Source organism: Nannobrachium achirus (assembly GCF_963921795.1).
Source record: "Nannobrachium achirus genome assembly, chromosome: 13".
Classification (NCBI taxonomy): domain Eukaryota; kingdom Metazoa; phylum Chordata; class Actinopteri; order Myctophiformes; family Myctophidae; genus Nannobrachium; species Nannobrachium achirus.
Genome location: NC_137833.1, coordinates 32,142,546 through 32,165,354, shown reverse-complemented (window position 1 = coordinate 32,165,354; position 22,809 = coordinate 32,142,546). Strand labels below are relative to the sequence as shown.

Here is a 22,809-nt window from a genome sequence, read left to right as displayed (position 1 = left end):
ACCGCCCTGCCGGTCATATCAGAATGATATCCGCATGGGGAAAAAAAGCCTACAATGAAAAAACAACAACATGCTGCAAGTTGCCCAAGTCAGCGTGTCTCAAGTCGAGTCGAGTCTGAAGTCATTGTCTTCCAAGTCAAGTCGAGTCTCAAGTTTTTGCCCTTAAGTCTGAGTCGAGTTAGCCCTATTCACGGCCCGCCCACTCAGCAAATTTCTCAGCAACTTCCTGGTGCTGACGTCAGTTTAGAAGGGGAAATTAATACAGAAATAGCTGAACTTAAAGCCAACAAATCATTATTTCGAACGGTAAAGTAAATTATAATGCTTTGTGCCTTTTACTATCTTGTGTTCTTGATCATGCTAGCCGTATTTTATACTTTACTATTCGGAAATTGCATTAAATTTGCGATTTCTGTGTTAACTCTATGGGCTTTTAGTAGGGTTTCCCCTTCAAAACGTGACTTCAGCACCAGGGGGATGCTGAGTGGGCGGGCCGTGAATAGGGCTAGTTGCAAGTCGTCAAATTTGCGAGTCGAGTCTGACTCGAGTCGAGTCATAGTGACTCGAGTCCAATTGTCTGCTGTTTGCAGCTACAGATTACTGTTACTAACATGGAATAATACTGTAAGCATATTTCAGAGTCTTGTGTCTGACACACATCTGACATCACATTCTCTGTCAGCTCATGCAGGGGGTGGAGGAAGTAACCAGGGTGTGAACAGCGAGGAAGCTGGATTCCATCTTGGAGAACTCCTCCAACCCCCTCCATCTTGAGATCACCAGCTACTGGAGTAAGAGAGGAAACGACCGCTTTGCCTACCCAGGACGGAGATGCGAGAGATTAGGAAAATCTTTTGTACCGGCTGCCCTTAAGCTGTACAACGATACACATAACGGACGACTGAAAAGGACTTCCTTCCTAACTTAGACTGACGGAACTATTGCGGTCTTGCGGTGACATGCTTCCTAGTTTCTTCTTCTCTGAGCTGTTTTTTTGTTTTGTTTTTTCGCACTGTTTTTTTTACTTTGCACTATTAGGTTGGAACTATTGCTGTACTGACTTTGACCTCTAAGGACCTTCCAGGGAGAGTGCTCATGTGCGTCTTGCGGTGACACGCTGCCTAGTTTCTTCTGCTCTGAGCTGTTTCTGTTGTTTTGTGTGTTTCTTTCGCACTGATTTTCGACATTGCACTATTAGGTTGTGTTGGTAGTTTCTGAGTATTTGTCTTGTTTAACAATGACAGTGAGATACTTGTTGCACTAACTAGCATTGACTGCTTTGGTCTCTTTTTTGTAAGACACTTTATGTATATATACTTATATTTAATTCTATATATTTAATAATTGAAGATATAATGAATGGTATATCTAATAATAACAGTAATAGTTTTTACATCAAATATAAATTAATGTTCATTTTTAGTTAATAATTACTTTTGTTAAATAGCCAGAATGCCTCCACATTAAGTGTGACAAATGTCTGGTAAAGGAAACATCTTCACTTTTAAAATGCCTCCGAATAATATGATTTGCCATCCAAATGGAAGAAGTGATTGACAAGCTTATCCCTTGGAGAAAAGAAAGTTATATAACCTGAGCTTTGTGGGTGTCTCAAAAATAACTCAAGTTAAGGGCAGAGATAAATAAATGAATAATAGCCTGACAGGCTTTCTGTGTGTGTGTGTGTGTGTGTGTGTGTGTGTGTGTGTGTGTGTGTGTGTGTGTGTGTGTGTGTGTGTGTGTGTGTGTGTGTGTGTGTGTGTGTGTGTGCGCGTGCGCGCGTGCGTGTTTGTGCGTGACAGAGAGAGAGAGAGAGAGAGAGATAGAGATAGAGAGAGAGAGAGAATCATAATGCTGGCACCAGGGTCTGTCTCTTTTTCAGTTTTCTTTTCTTTTTTTGCAATGCCCTGCTTAAAAGACAGCTCTAGGCTTTCACAGTTGCGGTCTCCTAGTCCTTCTTCAGTCTTTAACTGTTTGGGAGCTGCTCACTGCTTTACTTTTACACGTACGCACGCACGCACGCGCGCACACACATTGGGAGCTGCTCACTGCTTTACTTTTACACGCACGCACGCACGCACGCACACACACACACACACACACACACACACACACACACACACACACACACACACAGAGCTACAAGCTCACACAGATCTACAAGCTCACAATTCATTCTGATATACAAGCTCACACTGTGGTTGTGTTTGTAGTCAGATAGGCTATTTTCCCTATTTGGTTAAACCTGCAAAAGCGTGAAATAGGGCATATGGGGTTCAACTTTGTATTTGGAATAAGTAAATAAAAATACATGTCTACAGACACAGAGTGATATATATATTTTGACTCCCCCACTGGTGTGCCTTGGGCAGATAAACAGTTTGAAAAGCACTGTTGTACATACAGTACTGGTGCCACCTGCACATGTCAATACAAACAAGTCTGTGTTGATCCCTGGTCTGATGCCGAGGGATTTCCAAACACACACGGCTACATTTCAAACGTGGCCAGAGGAGGGAGGGGCAGGAGAACAAATCGAATGCCCCAGACGGCTCAGCTGTGCTTTTCAATATCAGAGGAAAATAAAGCCTTGAACGACAGCATGAGTCTCAGGCCAATCTCTATGTCCATCCCGTGTCAATATAGATTGATTTTCTGACCTTTACCTGACGCGAGCGCGCGTGCGTGCGCGCGTGCGTGCGTGCGTGCGTGCGTGTGTGCGTGCGTGCGTGCGTGTTTGTGTGTGTGTTTGTGTGTGTCTGTGTGTGTGTGTGTGTGTGTGCGTGCATGCATGGTGTAAGGCAGAGAAAGACATCAATAGACAGAATGTGTACAGTATATTGACTCTGTTCACTCATTGATTTCTTATTTAGGACTGCTGCCAAAATATCAAGTGATCCATCCATCTATCTTGTCTGTATTATCCTTATGTATGTAATCCTGTTTGTGTTCCTTTGTGTCAATTGTTTGTATATATTTTGTCGCATACATGGCTGCTGTGTCGCAAGACAAATTTCAGTGTGAACTGACAATAAAGTACTATATCATATCATATCATATCATATCATATCATATCATATCATATCATATCTATCTATCTATCTATCTATCTCCTGACTTACCAACAGTTTAGCTCTCTCTCTCTCTCTCTCTCTCTCTCTCTCTCTCTCATACTCTCTTGTTATCTTTCCCCCTCTCCCTGTGTCTCACCAGTGCAGTCTTGGGTCTGCCACTCCAGACACTGTCCGTAGGGGAAGGAGATGACATAGGCAGAGGAGTCCACACAGCGCTGGGCACTGCCACACCACATGCACTCCATGGCCTGGGTGGTACAGTTGGCACAGCTGGTACGCAGCGCACAGGGGGTCCTGCAGGGCCTGCTGCTCTGGCTCAGCAGACTCACTGAGAGAAAGGAGATTAAAATATGCTACTGTATTATAAAATATTGTTATTAATTACAGTATTATTAATCGCAATAATTAAAGTTCATACATTCCCTGATTCAACTGAAACCGTAATAACGTTCTGGATATCTGTGTAGTGTGTACCAATGCTGGTGGTACTGTGTGTGGGCTACCCGTGTGATCTCTCCTCTGAAATCCTGGGCTGTACTCTCTTTTCCTCTCCCTTCAACTCCCTCTCTCTCTTCCTTCCTCCCCCCCTCCCCTCACATTCATTCCTCCTCACCGGCAGGTTTTTCACAGATGAGTCCGTCGGTGTTGGCAGTGCAGGGGTTGGCTTTGAGTCCGGCCACCTGGGCCCTCTCCAGGTACGCACAGAAGCCTGAGTCACTGGGCTCGCCTGGAAGCCAGCGCAGGCTACTGTTGGTGAAAGGAGACGAGTCTTCCCAACCCCAGTACGAGACGTTGATCTTCCTTAGACCAACCCACGGAGATAACGCCTGTGGACAGGGGTAGAGAGAGAAATACATATCGTCATTATTGGGTGGAAGACTTGTATGTCCAAAACTGTTATTATTTGAAAATAGACGATCTACATGCACAAAACGTTGTGTGCTTGGAGATCTGATATTTTCACTACTTTTGTGCAACACATTTTGTATGATGAAGTAGGCCTTTAATTTATGAAAAAAAAAAAAAAAAAAAAAAACATTTGAAACTTGGAGATCATCAGTACATTTTATAATAAGCAGACTGGGGACAGATCCATGCCTTATAACTGTAAACTCAATGTAGCATTGCACTGAAAATGGAAAAGAAGAAAATAATTGGAGTGTTTAACTACAGTATTGTAAAAGTCATGATTAAATAAAAATGGTTGTGTCTAATTTCAGTGGCTCACCACTACAAAATGTGTAGGGACTTCAAAAGGTAGCAGACGAAGCAGTATATAGAAAAGCTATGTACTGTATGTAATTGTTCCAAATTTCATTGTCAAAGCACAATGTGGGAGCAATTAGAGAGGGACTGATGTAGTGTAATGTAATATCTTAGAAAAGCAGATGAGACAGAAGGCAGGGTTACTTTCAACAATGATTTCCCACAGAACTCCCGGGACGTGGCCATGGTATAAGCAAATGTTTTAATATGAAACTAAATCCTAAATCAAACTTTCAGCAAATCACTGTAATTACTGTAAAAGGGGAGACCTCCACGCCAACGCAAACCCATAAACGACTTTGATGAGTTACTGTAATTGTGGCAGGGCGTTTATGCACAGTTTGGTGTGAGTGTGAGAGTCATTCCATAATGGGCTGTAATGTCTGTGAACGTTTTACCTGCAAAGAATCCATAATTAGTCACCATCAGCTGTGATGTAAGACACGCCGTAAAATAAATTACGGAGGCATAAAGTCATCGCCTACTTTCTGTAGGCACGGACACGCGTGTGTGTGTGTGTGTGTGTGTGTGTGTGTGTGTGTGTGTGTGTGCGTGTGTGTGTGTGTGTGTGTGTGTGTGTGTGTGTGTGTGTGTGCACGTGTGCTTGTGTGTTTGTGAGTGCGTGTTTTACCAAATACACTTTTGCTCCTTGTCTTTGTTGAAAATCTTTTGCTACAGTATATGGACGATTTTTGGAGGCCGACTCCGATCACTGATTTATTTTTTCGTGATCTGCCGATACCGATACCCAAGGAAAATATTTAACCTCTGTTATAGATGATTATTGATTAATTACGTATTGAGATCAGTTATTATTTTAGTTAAACATCTTTTTATTGTGCAGAATTATTACTATTATGTAGTAATAAAATACAATGTCAAATGCAAAACATTAGCATGCCATACAGTCGAATTATTGCAAATTATAGAAACAGGAATTCAAAAATATTTAAACTAATATACCTAACAAAAGGATGTCTGTTTGTATTAATGGATTAATAATAGTAGGCCCTCCCAGTGGTGGAGAAAATACTCTGTAGATATACTCTGTTACAAGTAAAAGTCCAGAAAAGTAAAAGTGCATCAAAAAAGCTATATTATAAAAGATCGGCTTTCCGGATCTGTGACGGCCGATCACCGATCGTGTCATTAATTGAATAAATCAGCTAATTTAAATCGGCCAACGATCCCTAAAAAACAGACGTTTTTGCAATGCTCTATATCGCAGGAGCGGGAGAGAGAGAGAAAGAGAGATACTCACATTCTTGCAATTAACATCAGTCAAATATCATTTGACTGTTGTACAGTGTGTTGCGCTCTCACACATTTAATCACAAAGGTTTAATTTGTGTGTGGTCTGTGTTTATCTTCATCGACATGTTCACATAAACATTACATGTTCACATTTCTAAATACTTGTAGCTGATTAATCGTTCCCATACCGTCAACACATGTTTCATCTCCCACTGGGGTTAAGCCCAACCCTCACCCACCCATGTGCGTGCACTAACACACACACACACACACACACACACACACACACACACACACACACACACACACACACACACACACACACACACACACACACACACACACACACACACACACACACACACACAGAGTCGTGCATAAAGTGGTTTATACTGTATGTGATAATGTATTATTTCGTGTCTTATGCAAACCTGCTCTATTTTTGAATATTCTGCATGTATTCAGCTCTCCTGCATATTAAATGATAAAGTTTGACTTCGACTATGACTTGACACATTCAACAGCTCTTGGCAAACGAGGCTTTCACAGACGCTGCACAGCGTTGATTCAAAATCACTCCTATCCCACATGAAAGTCTTTTAAACCGTCTGGGATTATGCTAATTAAAGGTGACACTGGCTTAATGCTGTGATTATTTTTGAAACGACTCTCCTCTGCCATTTTAACTTCATGGTGGGTTACATATAAATACTAGAAATTATCTTCTCTTAACCCCCCTCAGTCCTTTATTTCAAATATTTAACCTGTATTACAAGTAGGCATCTATCAAACTCAACAGCTGTTGAATATTTTACAACCTGGTCTTTCATAAACTCACTTGTGAGAAGGTTTTCTAACAATATAAGCGTATTATACATTTATAACCAGGAGAGTCAGTTGGACGCCGGGGCCCCTGTGACCACATATCACACACACCATGTTTTAAAGAATCACATCAATAAACTATAGCATTGCTGAGGGCCCCTGTCAGCCCAGGGCCCCTGAATATCCTCCAAACCACTGCAAGCATCAAGCCTTCTCAGGGCTCCAGTGATCATCCAGCGCCAGTGTTCACAATGCTAGCATCCCTATCCTTGGGCCTTGCAATCGGCGGAAATAGCAAATCTAAAAGCTCACAATGTGTTGCCAAGCCTTGTGAGCTTGTAGATGGGCTATCCATCCATCTTCAACCGCTTATCCGGAATCGGGTCGCGGGGGTAACAGTTCCAACTGAGACTTCCAGATTTCCTTATCCCGAGCAACTTCCTCCACTCCCTCAGGGAGTATACCAAGGCCTTCCCAAGCCAGTTTGGAGATGTAATCCTTCCACCTGGTCTTTGGTCTGCCACGGGGTCTCCTCCCAGTGGGACGTGCATCGAGGACCTTCCTAGGAAGGCGCTCGGGGGGCATCCGTATTAGATGCCCAAACCGCCTGACTCCTTTCCAAGTGTAGGAGCAGCGGTCCTACTCCAAGTCTATTTTCTGCGAATATATTAAGTGTAGAGCAAAGACAGGAGAGGGACTTGTCTAGAGATAGATAGATTTATTTTTAATGTTACAGCTCACATTACCAGGTGATGATATTCAGAGCCAAAATCTTTCCCTTTTCTCCTTTGTACATAGCGTTTTATATTTGTTGATGATATGTATTATTGTGATTTTTTATGATTATGTTGATGAACACCATGCAAATCATTGCGAATGTATAGTAGCTGAGGCCAAACTGGTCAAAAATCATCAATTTGGTGCACTTGGTGAAGAGTTTCTGATTTTTGGTATGGTGTTAGGCATGGGTATAAGGTTTTCAAAAACCATCGCAAACAAGTTGGGCTCGCCCCCTAGTGGTCTGTTTGCAATGAATCAAATATTACATACGTCAGTATATGGTTCAAACCCCAAATAATTGATGAAAGAGATTTCTCAATAGATTCTGTTACTATTGGGTATGATAAACAACATACTAAGAATTCAGGAAAAAATAACTACCGGAAAGGCTTCATTTTCAAGATGGCGTCCACAATGGCTGCCGGGAGCTGAAAATGCCTATAAACTGGGTTTTAATGTGTAAAAATTCATAATAAATCTGCACTTGGTGAAGAGTTTTTGATTTTTGGTGTGGTGTTAGGTATGGGTATAAGGCTTTCAAAAACCATCGCAAACAAGTTGGGCTCGCCCCCTAGTGGTCTGTTTGCAATGAATTCAATAGTAGATTTGTTAGTATATGGTTGAAACCCCAACTAATTGATAAAAGAGATTTCTCAATGGTTTCTGTTACTATTGGGTATGATAAACAACATACTAAAAGTTTAGGAAAAAATAACTACCGGAAAGGCACCATTTTCAAGATGGCGTCCACAATGACTGCCAGGAGCTTAAAATGCCTATGAACTGGGTTTTAATGTGTAAAAATTCATAAGAAATATGCACTTGGTGAAGAGTTTTAGAATTTTGGCATGGTGTTAGGTATGGGTATAAGGTTTTCAAAAACCATCGCAAACAAGTTGGGCTCGCCCCCTAGTGGTCTGTTTGCAATGAATCAGATATTAGATAGGTCAGTATATTTTAGACCACTAGGGGGTGAGCCCATCTTGTTTGCGATAGTTTTTGAAAACCTTATACCCATACCTAACACCATGCCAAAATGTAAAAGCTAGTTACCAAGTGCATATTTTATAGTTTTACACATTAAATAGGCATTTTTAGTTCCTGGCATCCATCGTGGACGCCATCTTGAAAATGATGCCTTTCCGGTAGTTATTTTTTCCTAAACTTTTAGTATGTTGTTTATCATACCCAATAGTAACAGAATCCATTGAGAAATCTCTTTTATCAATTATTTGGGGTTTCAACCATATACTAACAAATCTACCATTGAATTCATTGCAAACAGACCACTAGGGGGCGAGCCCAACTTGTTTGCGATGGTTTTTGAAAACCTTATACTCATAACTAACACCATACCAGAAATCTAAAACTCTTCACCAAGTGCAGATTATTATGAATTTTTACACATTAAAACCCAGTTTATAGGCATTTTCAGCTCCCGGCAGCCATTGTGGACGCCATCTTGAAAATGAAGCCTTTCCGGTAGTTATTTTTTCCTGAATTTTTAGTATGTTGTTTATCATACCCAATAGTAACAGAATCCATTGAGAAATCTCTTTCATCAATTATTTGGGGTTTGAACCATATACTGACGTATGTCATATTTGATTCATTGCAAACAGACCACTAGGGGGCGAGCCCAACTTGTTTGCGATGGTTTTTGAAAACCTTATACCCATACCTAACACCATACCAAAAATCAGAAACTCTTCACCAAGTGCACCAAATTGATGATCTTTGACCAGTTTGGCCTCAGCTTTAGATCAGCTATATTCTTTTAAAAGCTCTTTTGCAATATTGGGGTCTGTAGCCAAAAGCTATGGCTATTTGGGAGTTCTTGGCATGGAAACGTTTGGGAAACCCTGCTTTAACTGACCTAAGGCCACCATTATTCTCAGTGATTGAGCTACTTGTGTACAGTCGCAGTGAAGAGGACCTGGTTTTAACATCAGCCCTTACCTTGTCCTGCAGCTGGTACTTGTGGATCTCCTCCAAGACAAAGTCCACCTGTTTGTCCGAGACCAGCGAAGCGATGTTCCCACCCAGGTTCTTGCAGTAGTGCTGGGCGTTGTCATAGCTCTCGCGGCTGGAGTTGATCCTAAGGCAGAACTCGCCGACATGGTGCCAACCCTCTGCACACTGTTGGCCTGCACACAGGGAAACACACGCATCATTTAGGTCCAAGCTAAAGGCTCCAGCCATCCTGGGCCTTTAGCCTGGACCTAATCTCTCACACAGACTCTGACAGCTCTGGTAGCAGAGGAACAGACCGAGAGGGCGTTCCCTTTTCTTTGACGACGGTTAGCCAGATTGGCCTGGACCTGGATCCTGGGCCTTAAATCTGGGAGTTAAAATCTTGGCCCACCAAATGTGCTACTAACTAGAACATTTCAGACAGGAAAAAGTAATGTTCAGTTTCGTCTTTAAAGTAGTGTGATATCCAGGGGCGGATTTAACAAACAGGGGGCTCCAAGCAAAGTAGAATTTTGTGCTGCTAGCTGATGCATTCTTCACGTGTTGTGTGTGGTGTGTGTGTGTTTGTGTAGGTGTGTGGGAGAGAGAGAAAGAGAGAGAGAGAGAGAGAGAGAGAGAGAGAGAGAGAGAGAGAGAGAGAGAAGGGGCGACAGAGCACATTGTTTGTTTAATTTAGACAGATATCTTGTGTTGTGTTTAACGTTGTGCTTAAAGGCAGACTGAAACGGGGGCAGCCCAGGGGGCCTCCTATGCCTCGGGGCCCAACGCAATTACGTGGTCTGCGTAAATAACCACCCCTGGCGATATCATCTTGTGTTTAAAGATGTATATTTCGGTAAAATATTGGAGCTTATCCTGGCTTAGACACTCAATGGCAGTCAGAGATGATACTCACTAAAGCATTACGTTTAGAGAAAAGTGATGGTCTGGTCTCCATCAACTTTTAGTGTCATGTGATATTATCTTGTGTACACCAAGTTACATTTTCCAGCATGTGGTCATTACTTAATAAAGCTTATCTGGTTCATGTTAACAAGATGATGCAATTGCTAACTGCTGGCTTGTCTATATTAGATTAGTGAACCGTGCTCTAACTTTGCAATGATAGTACAAAAAAAAGAAAATCGAGATACGGTCCCGTTTTTAAAGCTAGACATGACTGCATTGCTACATGTATAAACAAGACGGGGATTATAGTTTAGGAATAAGACCGGTAGGCGATGTACATCCACAGCCAAAACAGACTCACAAAATTTGCATCTTTAATATGAGTGTGACCCGGCCGGCAGCCCCCTGGTTGGAAGTTATGCTAATGAGGAGGCCATAATCATTCTGCTGCCACAAAAGACTACTGTGTACGCGCGACTCTACCACTGATTACATTCAGTCACGTAATGGCCACCGTCCCCACCCCTTTCATCACGACCAAACAAAACACCTCTGCTCTCTCTTTATCTCTCGTCCCTGGCTGTTTCCCACCTGTTAAAAGACTGTTGTTTAGGCAATAATCGGCCATGGCAAGATGGAGACAGAGAGAGAGAGAGAGAGAGAGAGAGAGAGGGGGAGAAAGACCATGAAAGGCAAACAGAGAGGGAAGGCACGAGAGACAGAGAGAGAGAGAGAGAGAGAGAGAGAGAGAGAGAGAGAGAGAGAGAGAGAGAGAGAAGCAAAGCATGTGATGAAGAGAGAAAGAAAGGCAGAGAATTAATGAGAAGTTGGGAGATACACAGAGGTAGAGAGACTGAAATAAAGTGGAAGGAGTGGGAGAGACGTAAATAGGTGGTTTTGGTTATTTGTGTAATATGGCAGAGATAAACATGTCATGTCCTTTAGAGTAAGCTGTAGTCTGTAGAAGATGTGGTGGTGATGATGGAGCTGGGTGAGCTGAGTCTCATAATACTAAATAGATATTCTCATGCATAACCACAGGTGTGGGTTGCCCACACCCTCAGTGCAGTATGGGCCTGAGTGGAACAACTGGTCAATAGGGATGGGACGATATGCAATATTATCGTTTATCGTGATAAAAAACACTCACTACAATCGTATTGTGGAGATTTAATTCATCGTGATATCGTCCTCTGTCATGCACTGGGATCAATTCACCTTTTATTTGCCGAGCTGCATATCTGGTACCACTTTAACCCTCTATAATTGGTAAAAGGTACTTATAATATACGTACTTAGTTGATACAGTCTTTTTTTCACTCTCTATCTATCAAATGTCTTTGCCAAAAAATAGCCAATCTACAAGCTCACAACGCGTCGCAACGCGACACGTTGTGATAACATTGCGATAATAACGCAAATCGTGATTCCTTTTGTCACAATAATCGTGATATGAAATGTTCGTATCGTCCAATCCCTACTGGTCAACAGACAAAACCTCACAGGTACTGGGCTGGCCATATCCCGCTGGCTTCACTCCCCTGCCTGGCGGCATGACAGACTTTGTGTTGATGCTGTCATGTGTTTACCTGGGCTACTCCCTTGATTTGTTTAAAAGCAATGTTAAAAACAATGGCAATTTATTATGATCTGTGTATCCTGGTTGATTCCAGGTTTCCATGTTGTTCACCTCCTATGTGATTATATACGGGCTGGATAGTGTATCCTGTATCCTGCATATACAGTAGTCCTATTTCTAAATGTGATATGGGCATGCCGGACACATATTTGGGTAACAAATAAACACGCACGCACGCACGCACGCACGCACGCACGCACACACGCACGTAACACACACACACACACACACACACACACACACACACACACACACACACACACACACACACACACACACACACACACACACACACACACACACACACACACACACACACACACACACACACACACACACACACACACACATGGTCTTCTGGCTGAAGACAAAGTCGCCGACTAAACCAATGGAGTGAAAGGGTTGAAGTGTTTACTATATGGAGAACATAATGTCAGCTGAAAACACATATGTTTTACAATAAAATGGCCCCAATTATCCTGCCACCACTGCAACTGGAAAGATACATTGTCTTTGTCTGGGGATTGACATTGGGGGACTGGTATACAATTGTATACTTTATGCATTGTTGCCTTTTTCGGTTTGTGTGGTTTCTTGATCTCTGTATGCCAGAGGCATTGTGAGGATAAGGGGCGAACATGCAATGTACTTGCAAATTTCATGTGAGAGAATGATTATGATTGCACCTAATGAAAGACAATAACAAATATTAGATCAAAATAATATCACAATAATGTCACAAAGTACTTTGCGACATGTTGAACAAGCACAAATATGTTGAAGCTAGAGCAATGTTCTGGCCATTCATGTATAGGCCTACAATAGAATACATTTCTATCTAAAGTGGACCTATAATTCATATTGTCTTTAATGCCCCTCCCTAAAATACTTTCTTCTGATTGGCCAATTATATTTTGGGGGTGAATGAGAACCTTGTAGGTGATGACCATAAAGAAATGTCTCAGCTGACGTCAGTCAAAACGACATTTTGAAAGCAGTGTATGTAACTGCCTGAGCCTCTCCAAAGTCTACCAAGCAAAGGAGCATGGTTGTGGTTCTGTGCAGGGGCGTCACAAGGGGGGGAAAAGTGGGACTGAGTTACTAGGGCCCAAGGTGGAGGTGCCTTAACTATTTTATACTTTTGCTATTGAAAAATAAATCACAGCGCGGCACTTGGTGCCGCGCTGCGAGCTTGTAGATCTGCTATTTTTGAAAAGCCGTGAAAATGTGTGCAAATCTTTGAATATATGTATTTTTAAGCAAACATTTGTTACTCAAATTTTGCTTCTGGGGGGTCCCTGGAGCTAAATATTTTGAGATGGGGGTCCATGGCCAGATACATATCATTTTGGGTGTCCTTCACATGAAAAGGTTTGAGCACCACTGACATAGAAACATAGGTTTTTCAAAAAACCTTAGACCTTTTCTCGATTTTTCAAAAATAGCAGATCTACAAGCTCGCAGCGTGGCACTCGTGCCAAATGACTACAGACTGGTGACTGTCAAATGTTGACAGTGGAGCATTCCGTTAAGATGGAGGGGAAACAGATCCTGTGTGTTTCACAATTCACCGTTTTTAATCTGACATATACCGGATTTGTTTTTCTAAGTACCTTTACGTAGGTGTGGCAGGGTTGGAAATCAACCAGCATGTGTCATACTGTGGTGAGTGTGGTGCAGTGTCGAGTGTAAACATCTTTTACATCCTGCTGCTGAACACAGCCTAGACCACAGCAGTCCCATGCTATAAAAACTCAGCACTCCAAGCTTGATACAGTATACCCCACTTCACCTCATCCAGGTCACAAACACAACAGAGAAGGGCATAGCGGACTGTGTGAGTGGCTTGATTTAAGCGAAGAGAGCCTAAACAAGAGGGAAGAAGAGGCTCTTTCTTATCCTTTTAGCCTAAATGGCTGACCTTGTGCTGTTTACGTTTCTGTCTAATAAAGTACTCAATGAATCAATCAAGGAAGAGTCGCTCCTGTATATAACTGCACTATGATGATTCAGTCATCAGATAAAAACCTTCAAGCTTCAACTAACCCACATCACCTTATCAAAAGACCCGACTAACAGCTCACAAATGCAGCAGAGGAGAGTATGGCAGGCAGTGTGGGCGCTTGATGTGGACAGGAAATAAGGGCATAAACAATAAACACTCAAATAAAAGCTCAAGCTAAAGTTCGCCCCCAGTTCAACACAACGCTGCTGAAGGAGGGATAGGTTTTGTAGATTTGAAAAGTGAGAGCATTTCCCACAGTTACTATTACAGCCCATGGCAGAGCCAGAGTTAGCTGAGGGCTTTCCAACGGAGAGAGAGAACATTGAGAACTTTGCAGGCTTTTTAATTTGTTAGTCAGCCGAGGATCCCTTTTCATAACATCAAGTAAACAATTATAATTGGCCTACTTCCCTTCCCAAGTGGAGGAGGGTGAGTGTGTGTGGAGTGTGTGTATCTCTGTGTATGAGCTTGAGTGTGCACGCATGCCTGAATACATGTGTAATTCATAGCATTATATTATCTGATTCTGTGCACATATCTACATGATTAGAGAAATGTGTTTATTTGTGAAGCTGACTATTTATGCACCAGTCCAACAAGTCACATGTGTGTGTGCGCGTGCGCGTGTGCGTGTGTGTGTGTGTGTGTGTGTGTGTGTGTGTGTGTGTGTGTGTGTGGACTGAAGCACTGGGCTTCTTCAAGAGCTTTGAGAAATGGGTGCAATAAGTGGGAGTGGGAGGGAGAACATGGTTGTGCCCACAGGCAGCAAGATGCTTAATAATGCATCGGACATTGGCATGTATTCCCGCTGCTGTCATGCAGGTAATCAGAGGGGCCAGAACAGTGCTTGTGCCTGCCAACATAATGTGTGAATCCGTAAAGCCATTAACCCATTAAAAATGAATTGAGTTAATTTCATTAAGCGTCCCGTGAAGCTTGGCCAATGCCAAGCTCTGTGGACGGACATACAGACGTACATATAGAGTACACACAAAGCCAGATGTAGGAGCAGTTAGCATTGGCTATTCAAATATAGCATCTGTTATTTTTGAAAATGTTGACACATTTTGTAGAGAACTAATTATTTATTTATTAGAAGACATTTTGTAGAATCAACCTCAGGTCTTAATGGATTAACCACCTTCTCCCAATTTTTTTTACATGTAAAATATATATATATTTTAATTTAGAAAATAGCAAAAAGTTTATATTTCTGTGTACCGGTATGTGTCCGTGTGTTTGTCCGTGTGTGTGTGTGTGTGTGTGTGTGTGTGTGTGTGTGTGTGTGTGTGTGTGTGTGTGTGTGTGTGTGTGTGTGTGTGTGTGTGTGTGTGTGTGTGTGTGTGTGTGTGTTCTCACCAGGCAAAGCATGACACTCCTGTTGCTGTGCGTCCCACTGACAGTTGAGGTTGAGGGAGCAACTCCTACAGTTAGCCAGCCTAGAGCACTCCTGTTCCTCTCTCCTTTTACACCTGGACGACTCAAGCACAGACTTGACACACACACATACACACAGACACACAGGCACACAAACAAATGCACATTATTTCAGTTTTAAGCAACGTCACATGAAAGGGAGGGCTGTTATACTTAACTGTAACAACACTCCTATACTGTCAAAACACATGCCCAACACATCTGATTTTATTTCAGAAGGAGACAAGCATCCTTTATATTATGTAAAGGAAGAAAGTAAACAGATAATGAGAATATTTAAATAGATGATTGCGATCCGTGAAATTGCTCAAATGAATGGTTTCATACTTTGATGACATCAACAGCCAAATCAAGCACATAAATTCACAATAATGTATTCATTATAATTTAAAAAAAACTGCTTATGCTTCCCTATACATGCTTGTCACAGGAAAGGCTGTGATTCGGCTGTAAATCATCACAGCCACACTGCATAACAGAGGAATCATTTTACATCTTTAACTCAGATGAAAGGGATCTCCTAGCAGGACTATAACACTGACAAACTGAAGCATCATCCATAGAGAACTGCACGCAGCATGAGATGAGACACAGCATGGGAGAAATCGGGTGCCAAGGAACTGTTGAGGCTATTGTGTCTTGAACCACAAAACCCCTGCAGGCCTAAGATGCAATCCTGCAGATGCTTTCCTGCTGATTGTTAAATTAAGAAAACTACTGTAGGAGGGGAGATATTAGTCTTTTCCCTACACTCATCATTGTGCGTCAGTCCTCACTCAACGTACTTTTTCATCTTTAGGAGACCTCCATGTTTCTCTGCAGAGGTTCCAGGAGAACATTAGCGTTCTTCGGCTCGCTCTCTGCACTGTACAGGTTGTTCTCCTGGATGTAGCGAACCACAGGGTCCGGCAGCAGGTACCTGACGCTCTGTCCCCGCCGCAGCGCTCGCCTCACGTGAGTAGCCGAAATCTCGTTTGTCACCCATTCGCGGACCACGTGGATGTTCTTATGATGCCTCCACAGGGCGTCCGATTGGTGAATGACCTTCTCTGCATCTGCCCCGTGGCGGCTGATGCAGACCACACCGTAGAGGCCTACGATTTCAGCCACGTCCTCCTCCGTCCATAGATTTGGAATCCCGAAGGAGTCCAGGACGTCGGCGCCACACAGCAGCATCAGCCGAGGGCTTTGTCTCATTGAGTGACGAGGTGGTGGATCCTGAGGAGAATGCTCCTTCCTTGCACTCTTTCTCCTTCTTTGCAGCTCTTTGTTCTGCCCGACTGCTACCAGTTCCCCGCAGTGATGCTGTGCTACTTTAACCGTCTCCGTCCACTCAGGCTGTAAGCTCTCCCAGGGATCTACTGTGATCCAGTCAGAGCCATCTATGGCCAGTTGGGCCATCTGCACACGGTGGTGGGCTTCGATCAGGCCCTTCTTCTTATAGCCATCACCCACTGGAGAGATGATGCCCTTCACCACCTTGTACTGACCACTGCCTTCCAGATAGTCTCTGGCGAGCTCAAACATCCTCAGGTGCATGTTGGTTACGGGGTTGAAAGAGCCACAGGACAGCAGCACCACTTTGGTTAGGCGCTGGGACTCCATTGTTGTTGGACTGATTCTCTGCTCTAATAGTGTGAATGAAGACAGACTTGTTTGCTTGTTCTTTTAGGCTTATCCGATGACAGTGTTTGATCAAGCCCTTAAACAACTGACTAAACATTCTATGAGACAGGGTACTTCTTGGCTCTTTGGTAGGCCTGTTTACACATTAGGCTACACTTCTTCCTAGGGACTCGACTTAAAACCGCGCAACGCTTTTAACTCTGCATCGACGCTCGCGTCATCACTTTGACACCAGTCATGCTTATGGAGTTGCCCAAATATGGACTTCCACGACATGAGGCTGACATCCAAGCACTCTGATCAAAACAAGGGGTAACCATGGCAACCTGATGTCAACAAAATTGTAACAGCAAAGGACACACACACACACACACACACACACACACACACACACACACACACACACTTGAAGATGTCATCTTAAAAATGAGTTGTGTAACTGCAAAAGTATTGTGCATCGCATAGGAGCACTTCCGGCCAAAAGTGTTGCGTAATCATTTCAGAACAAAATAAAGTGTACGGAAAATATAAAAGTTGCAAATATGAAATGTAGTTTCTTGTATTTCCCATGGCATGCATTAGATTTGTGCATAGTGTGGAGGCAATTGCACTACTGGTGTGCTAGTAGGAAGGGGACGGGATAAACAAAGCACACCTTCTCTGGCTGGATTACTATGTGGCGTGGACCACCAACAGTCTAAATATGTACAAAAAGAAAAAGCGCCATTGGGGCAGGGATTGTAGCTATATGTAGTTCTAATTTGTATCCATGCAGTCAAAAATGTAGTGTCATAGAACTATTTAAATGGCAAGTGTGTATGTTATTGTGTTCTTGTGTTTTGCCATCTGGTCTGGCTACAAAGCAGGCTGTACCGTGCATATTGGGGGCTATTTAGATGACTTGTGTCCTGACCTGTCTTCCAGCACAGGCGAGCAGATCTGAACAGCTCATCATTAGACATTAAGATAACCCTGAGGCCAGCTCGGTGTTGGAGCATATGTGTGGACATGCTTGGTTGCCCAGCCCAGGGGTCTGGGTGGTCCCTGACCCCCTGGGGGAGAGAGGGACTAAAGCGCTGACTAGGAACAGAGGAGACCAGAACAAAGATAACTTTGTCTTCTGCAAGAAATAAATCTTATGTTCTGATCTTCTTCAAAAGTTTCTATGACACAAAATGTGTTAGCTAGTTGAAAAGTCGCCAAGTAGGAAACATGCATGAATAAACAAGCTGCTCGCAAGAATAAAAGTACTAGGACAGGGGTCTTCAATGTTTTCAGGCCAGGGACCCTTTAGCTGAGAGAGAGATGAAGCAGGGACCCCCTCAACTGATGCAGATTTTCATCGATTTCACAGATAGACCTAAACCTATTCGCTCTCAACGCCTTGCACTGCGAGGCGTTGAGAATTTGTAGATCTGCTATTTTTGGCTAAAGTTCTCCTCAGAATAGGGATGTGAGGGTTGTTGATCTAAAAGAATGTTCCTATAACAAAGATTTGGTGGGCCCCCCTGTAGTAACTCTGAGGACCCCCTAGGGGTCCCTGACCCCCAGTTGAAGACCCCTGCACTAGGAGATGGATTGTTTCCCCTCCAAGGGTCAAATACACACATGTCCTCTCCTCTTGGCACCATGCTTCCATAAGCTCAGCTGATGTTCAGACAACATGGACGGTGGTCGAGACAGAGACAGGGCCCCTTCATGCTGCTGGGCCAGCTCCAGAGTCATCTACACACACACACACACACACACACACACACACACACACACACACACACACACACACACACACACACACACACACACACACACACACACACACACACACACACACACACACACACACACACACACACACACACACACACACACACACACACACACACACACAGAGAGAGAGAAACATTTGAGAGAGGACAATAAACACAGCATAATACTCAAGGGTGGGGTTGCGATGCATACGTATATGAAAATGCTGTAGCCCTATTTGACTTTACGGTATATTTATGTTTCTCGATTAATGGTTTATTTTGGGGCACCAGCGGGCGAATACCACATAGGCATTGCCACACAGGCATTGATGCCTGACGGCGTCGCAGGTTCGATTCCCAATCCGGACGAACTTTGCCGCATGTCACTCCCCATCTCTCCCCCCGTTTCCTCTCAGTCTACTGTCCTATCCAATAAAGGTATAAAAGCCCCCAAAAATTAATGGTTTATTTTTATTAAATCAATAGTTTTTCATAATCGATCAATTAGAATAGTTCAGTTAACCGTTGCACTCTGAGGTAAGGGCCAGACAGTAGCTACTCACCACAGTACAGTTGCTGGAAGCAGAGATACATTTCCTGTCCTCACACCACTGACAACCCAGTGTGTTGGCCGTACAGCTGGCACAGTCTGAGAAATGGATGCACTGCTCATCTTTACTGTCTGGAACAGAAACACACACACACACACACGCACACACACACACGTGTGCGCGCACACACACGCACACTTAAGCATAATTTATATTCCGTGTTGTTAGCTTGTAGATCAGCTCCTTTAAGCAAGTGGCACTGTTGTGCAATGGGAGTATAAATTAAGCTTCAAGATTTAACAGATGTTTCACAAGGCTCTACAAGTATTAGTCAAGCAGCTTCGACAATTCACCGTTTGTCAGCCTTCTGATTGGTCCCTGAGACTCCCTGACTGGCCAACCAGAAAAAACCATTCACTTTTTGCTATCGGGGGTGGAGTTTGTGCAGTGGAGAATATTGAATGTGGCTTTCAAGAACTGTCCGCACTGCGCGACACGGAGTTCGCCCGGTACGGCCGCGGGAGGTGATAGCGACGGCAAGCGATCTCGCTTATCATAACGAATAAGCTTCAACAAACTAGTTCACATGGACCTTATCAATGGTCTAAGAGTCACGATTGGGTACATATAATTTAAATGGGCAGAATTACGAAAAGCCAGCCTATTATGTGAGGAGAACTATAATCAGCCTGTCCTCTTCCTACCCAAGATGCAATGCGCTTTCTTTTTCTATTTATATTCTCTCTCTGATCCAGAGGATTAAACTAATTAAAACATATATTTTCGGGGGGAAATTACTGTTTTGCTATGTAATTACTGTACCTTTTTCTTCCCTTTTTATTAATATCACGTAGATGTGTTTTTTTTGGTACTTTATATAGCTGTAATGAGGCTATGAAGGAAAAAAAAATCCCATCCACTTCCACTATAAAAGAATCTGCAATAGTGATTCTGTCCCACTGGGATTAAACAAATTAAAACATATATTTTCGGGGAAACCCCCTGTTTTGCAATGTAACTACTGTACCTTTGTCTTCCCTTTTTATTAATATCACCTAGATGTTTTTCCTTTGGTACTTTATATAGCTGTAATGAGGCTATGAAAAAAAAAAAAATCCTATTCACTGCCACTATAAAAACAATCTGCCCAGGGTCAAATGTCCCATCATAGTAACAGGGCAGAATGGGGCGGGATTTGCAAACTAGTGAATTATTCAAGGGTAGGTTTTAAAAGAGTACAACATCAGGCATGCACTTGAAGAAATGTTTCGCTGAAATGTTTGACTTTGCTGCAGAAGTTTGGGTTAGAAGTTTAACCCTGTGAGCTATGGAAGCTACATATAGCCCAACTAATGACAACATTGACCAAGTACTGTGTTCTAACCGTCTGTCTTTCAATGTTATATGAGATACATAAAGTGGTTCCTGTGTAAATAAGCCGAAAAGCTTACTAGGATCTCCTTTTAGTTGACTCGTCATGAAACTGTACTTTTTCCTATGCAACCCATGTGTTTTATTGCTTGTTTATTGTTGTTCAGCACTTTGTAACTCATGTTTTGAAAAGTGCTATATAAATAAAGTTATTAAGATAAAATTATTATTATTATTTTTTGTATGAATAAATTAATATCAAAATACATTAAAGCCATGATTATCATCTTTACAACTGAGTGACAGATACATCTTTTAACACATAACACATAAATGCATGAACTGCATGCAGGTATGAGCTTTTATTTTGGATTATAAAGCTGAGGTTTATACACATTTCCTTGGTTTTGGACACACCTTGAATACTTTATGTAAGGAAGACAATCAAAATGTAATATGATTAGGTCTAAACTACTTTACCATTGTGACATTGCATTATAATTTGTGAAAATACTGAAATGACTTATTTTGGCTGATATGGACAAGACTACTTGACAACGTCTATTTAAGTCACTGCTAGAGATGTGAGGGAGGTGCTTAGCTCTCTTTGGGAGTCACAAGATTTATTGTCACAAATGATTCCATTGTCAAGAGTAACCATATGGTTTAGTGCAACTCAACGTCAACACGACACTTAGTGTTACTATACAATAAACAAACTTGCAGTAGCAAGTCCACTGTCTCGCACCCATCTGTAACCAATTCACTTATATAATTGGTAGAGTAGCATTACGTGTGCCAATTAAAGGATTTTGAGTGAACAGATCGACAATGCGTGTCTATATGTCTATAGCCCTGAAGTACAACACATCTCACATAAATACAAAAAGGATTTGTAAACTCCCACAAATATTTTATGATTAGCTTGCATTGTACAGTAGGTGTTTCCACTCTGGTTCTACAGATTATATCTAATGAAATACAAGGGACAGGCTACATAGGATAGACTCACCTACTTTATTAATATTATTAACTCTTATACCGCTACAGACGTTCCCGTTCGCCCCAATTCTCGAGGTCGCGCCGCGCCAATATGGCCGTTCGTTCGTTTACCTTGTTGATGTCCGTAAGCTGATGAGGGGTCGCGCCGCCGTGTACTGTAATCACATCGCCCGCAGTGATGGTCTTAAAAATCCATTATGCGTTAACATCAACCGAGACCAATTCTCTTCCGTGTTGATTTTCTCTGGCCCTGAGGCTCTGTGGCCAGAGACTGCTCTCAATGTATGGCAAGCCATACCGGCCAAATTCACATTAATTCTTGCATGACGCCGCCCTCTGCTGCCTGGTCTGCCAAAGTGCATTGTTGCACAATAAAATAAAATAAAAATAAATAAATAAATGTCTATCTATCTACTATAACGTCGCAAAGGTAAGCCGCTTTTTGATGGCACCAGACCCAATAAATAAATAAATAATCTGGCAGTAGTAGAGTTAAGCTTATTACCCATCTATATTTAAATTCTAATTACAGTAATGTATACCCTGTGTGGCTTAAGATGGCAGGCATACACAACATGCAGTAAAAAAAAAACAGATCTGTTTTCACCAAATAGCTTTGGTGTAGAGAGGGATACTAAAACAAAAGAGCGGGCCTAGTATAGACCCCTGTGAGACTCCAGTCAATGGAGTAGTGTATCCTGTATAGGGTTTAATTGGTTAAGTTGCCTAACTATCATTGGATAATGAAGGCAGTCAATCCACCTGTCCTAATGTTCCACTAGAACCCACTGTACTGTAAACACTATCACCATCTCCTATTTAAACCCGCTCTGGGCTGTCACACTGCAGTATACCTGAACAAACACTGCTGCTACAGTACATGTGCTAGGAAGGCAGAGAGACGGAGATTCAATCCAATTGTAATTAGTTTGGAATGAGGTAATCGTAGCGGTTTTGACCCTTTGGTCCAGCAATTACGGTGCACAAACAAACTTCAGAGGCTGAGTCATTAAGAATAATTATTATTCTCAGAGGACAAAGCAAAAGGTTGTTGTCATAGAGGGTCAGGCATAACTGCACTGTACATTCCTGAGCAAATGCGGTGACAAAACGGTAAGAATAGTTTTGAGGTTGAGTGACTTTGGCTTCTGATGTTAAATGGTCTGCATTTCTATATTCCCTTTTATCCAAAGCACTTTCAATGCCACACACTTTGCAAGTTGGGCCAAGAAAAAAAAAAGCCCAAGAATGCATTTCGTTGGTTTTTTATTCACACAAAAAAAACACCAATCAGTCCTTGCAATAATATGTACAGTGCAGGCCTGTCCAGAAAATAGGCCTATCTAAACTAAGACTTGCAAGAAATCAA

General features: G+C 42.4%; 2 protein-coding genes across 2 annotated transcripts in view; both read right to left on the bottom strand.

The window, feature by feature from the left end:
- LOC308297268 (attractin-like protein 1) overlaps positions 1 to 22,809 on the bottom strand; it is a gene marked incomplete at both ends in the record, with an annotated part of 368,613 nt that overhangs the window by 217,353 nt on the left and 128,451 nt on the right. The window contains 6 exon segments of the mRNA XM_080740683.1: positions 3,211 to 3,402; positions 3,688 to 3,901; positions 9,159 to 9,346; positions 15,065 to 15,197; positions 18,377 to 18,493; positions 19,080 to 19,198. Of these exon segments, the coding sequence (XP_080596809.1) occupies positions 3,211 to 3,402; positions 3,688 to 3,901; positions 9,159 to 9,346; positions 15,065 to 15,197; positions 18,377 to 18,493; positions 19,080 to 19,198 (963 nt within the window).
- Positions 15,938 to 16,747, bottom strand: LOC308296691 (nicotinamide/nicotinic acid mononucleotide adenylyltransferase 1-like; the record flags this gene model as incomplete). The annotated part of the gene is made up of 1 exon (XM_080740019.1): positions 15,938 to 16,747. The coding sequence occupies one exon, from the start codon at positions 16,745 to 16,747 to the stop codon at positions 15,938 to 15,940; it is 810 nt and encodes a 269-aa protein (XP_080596145.1).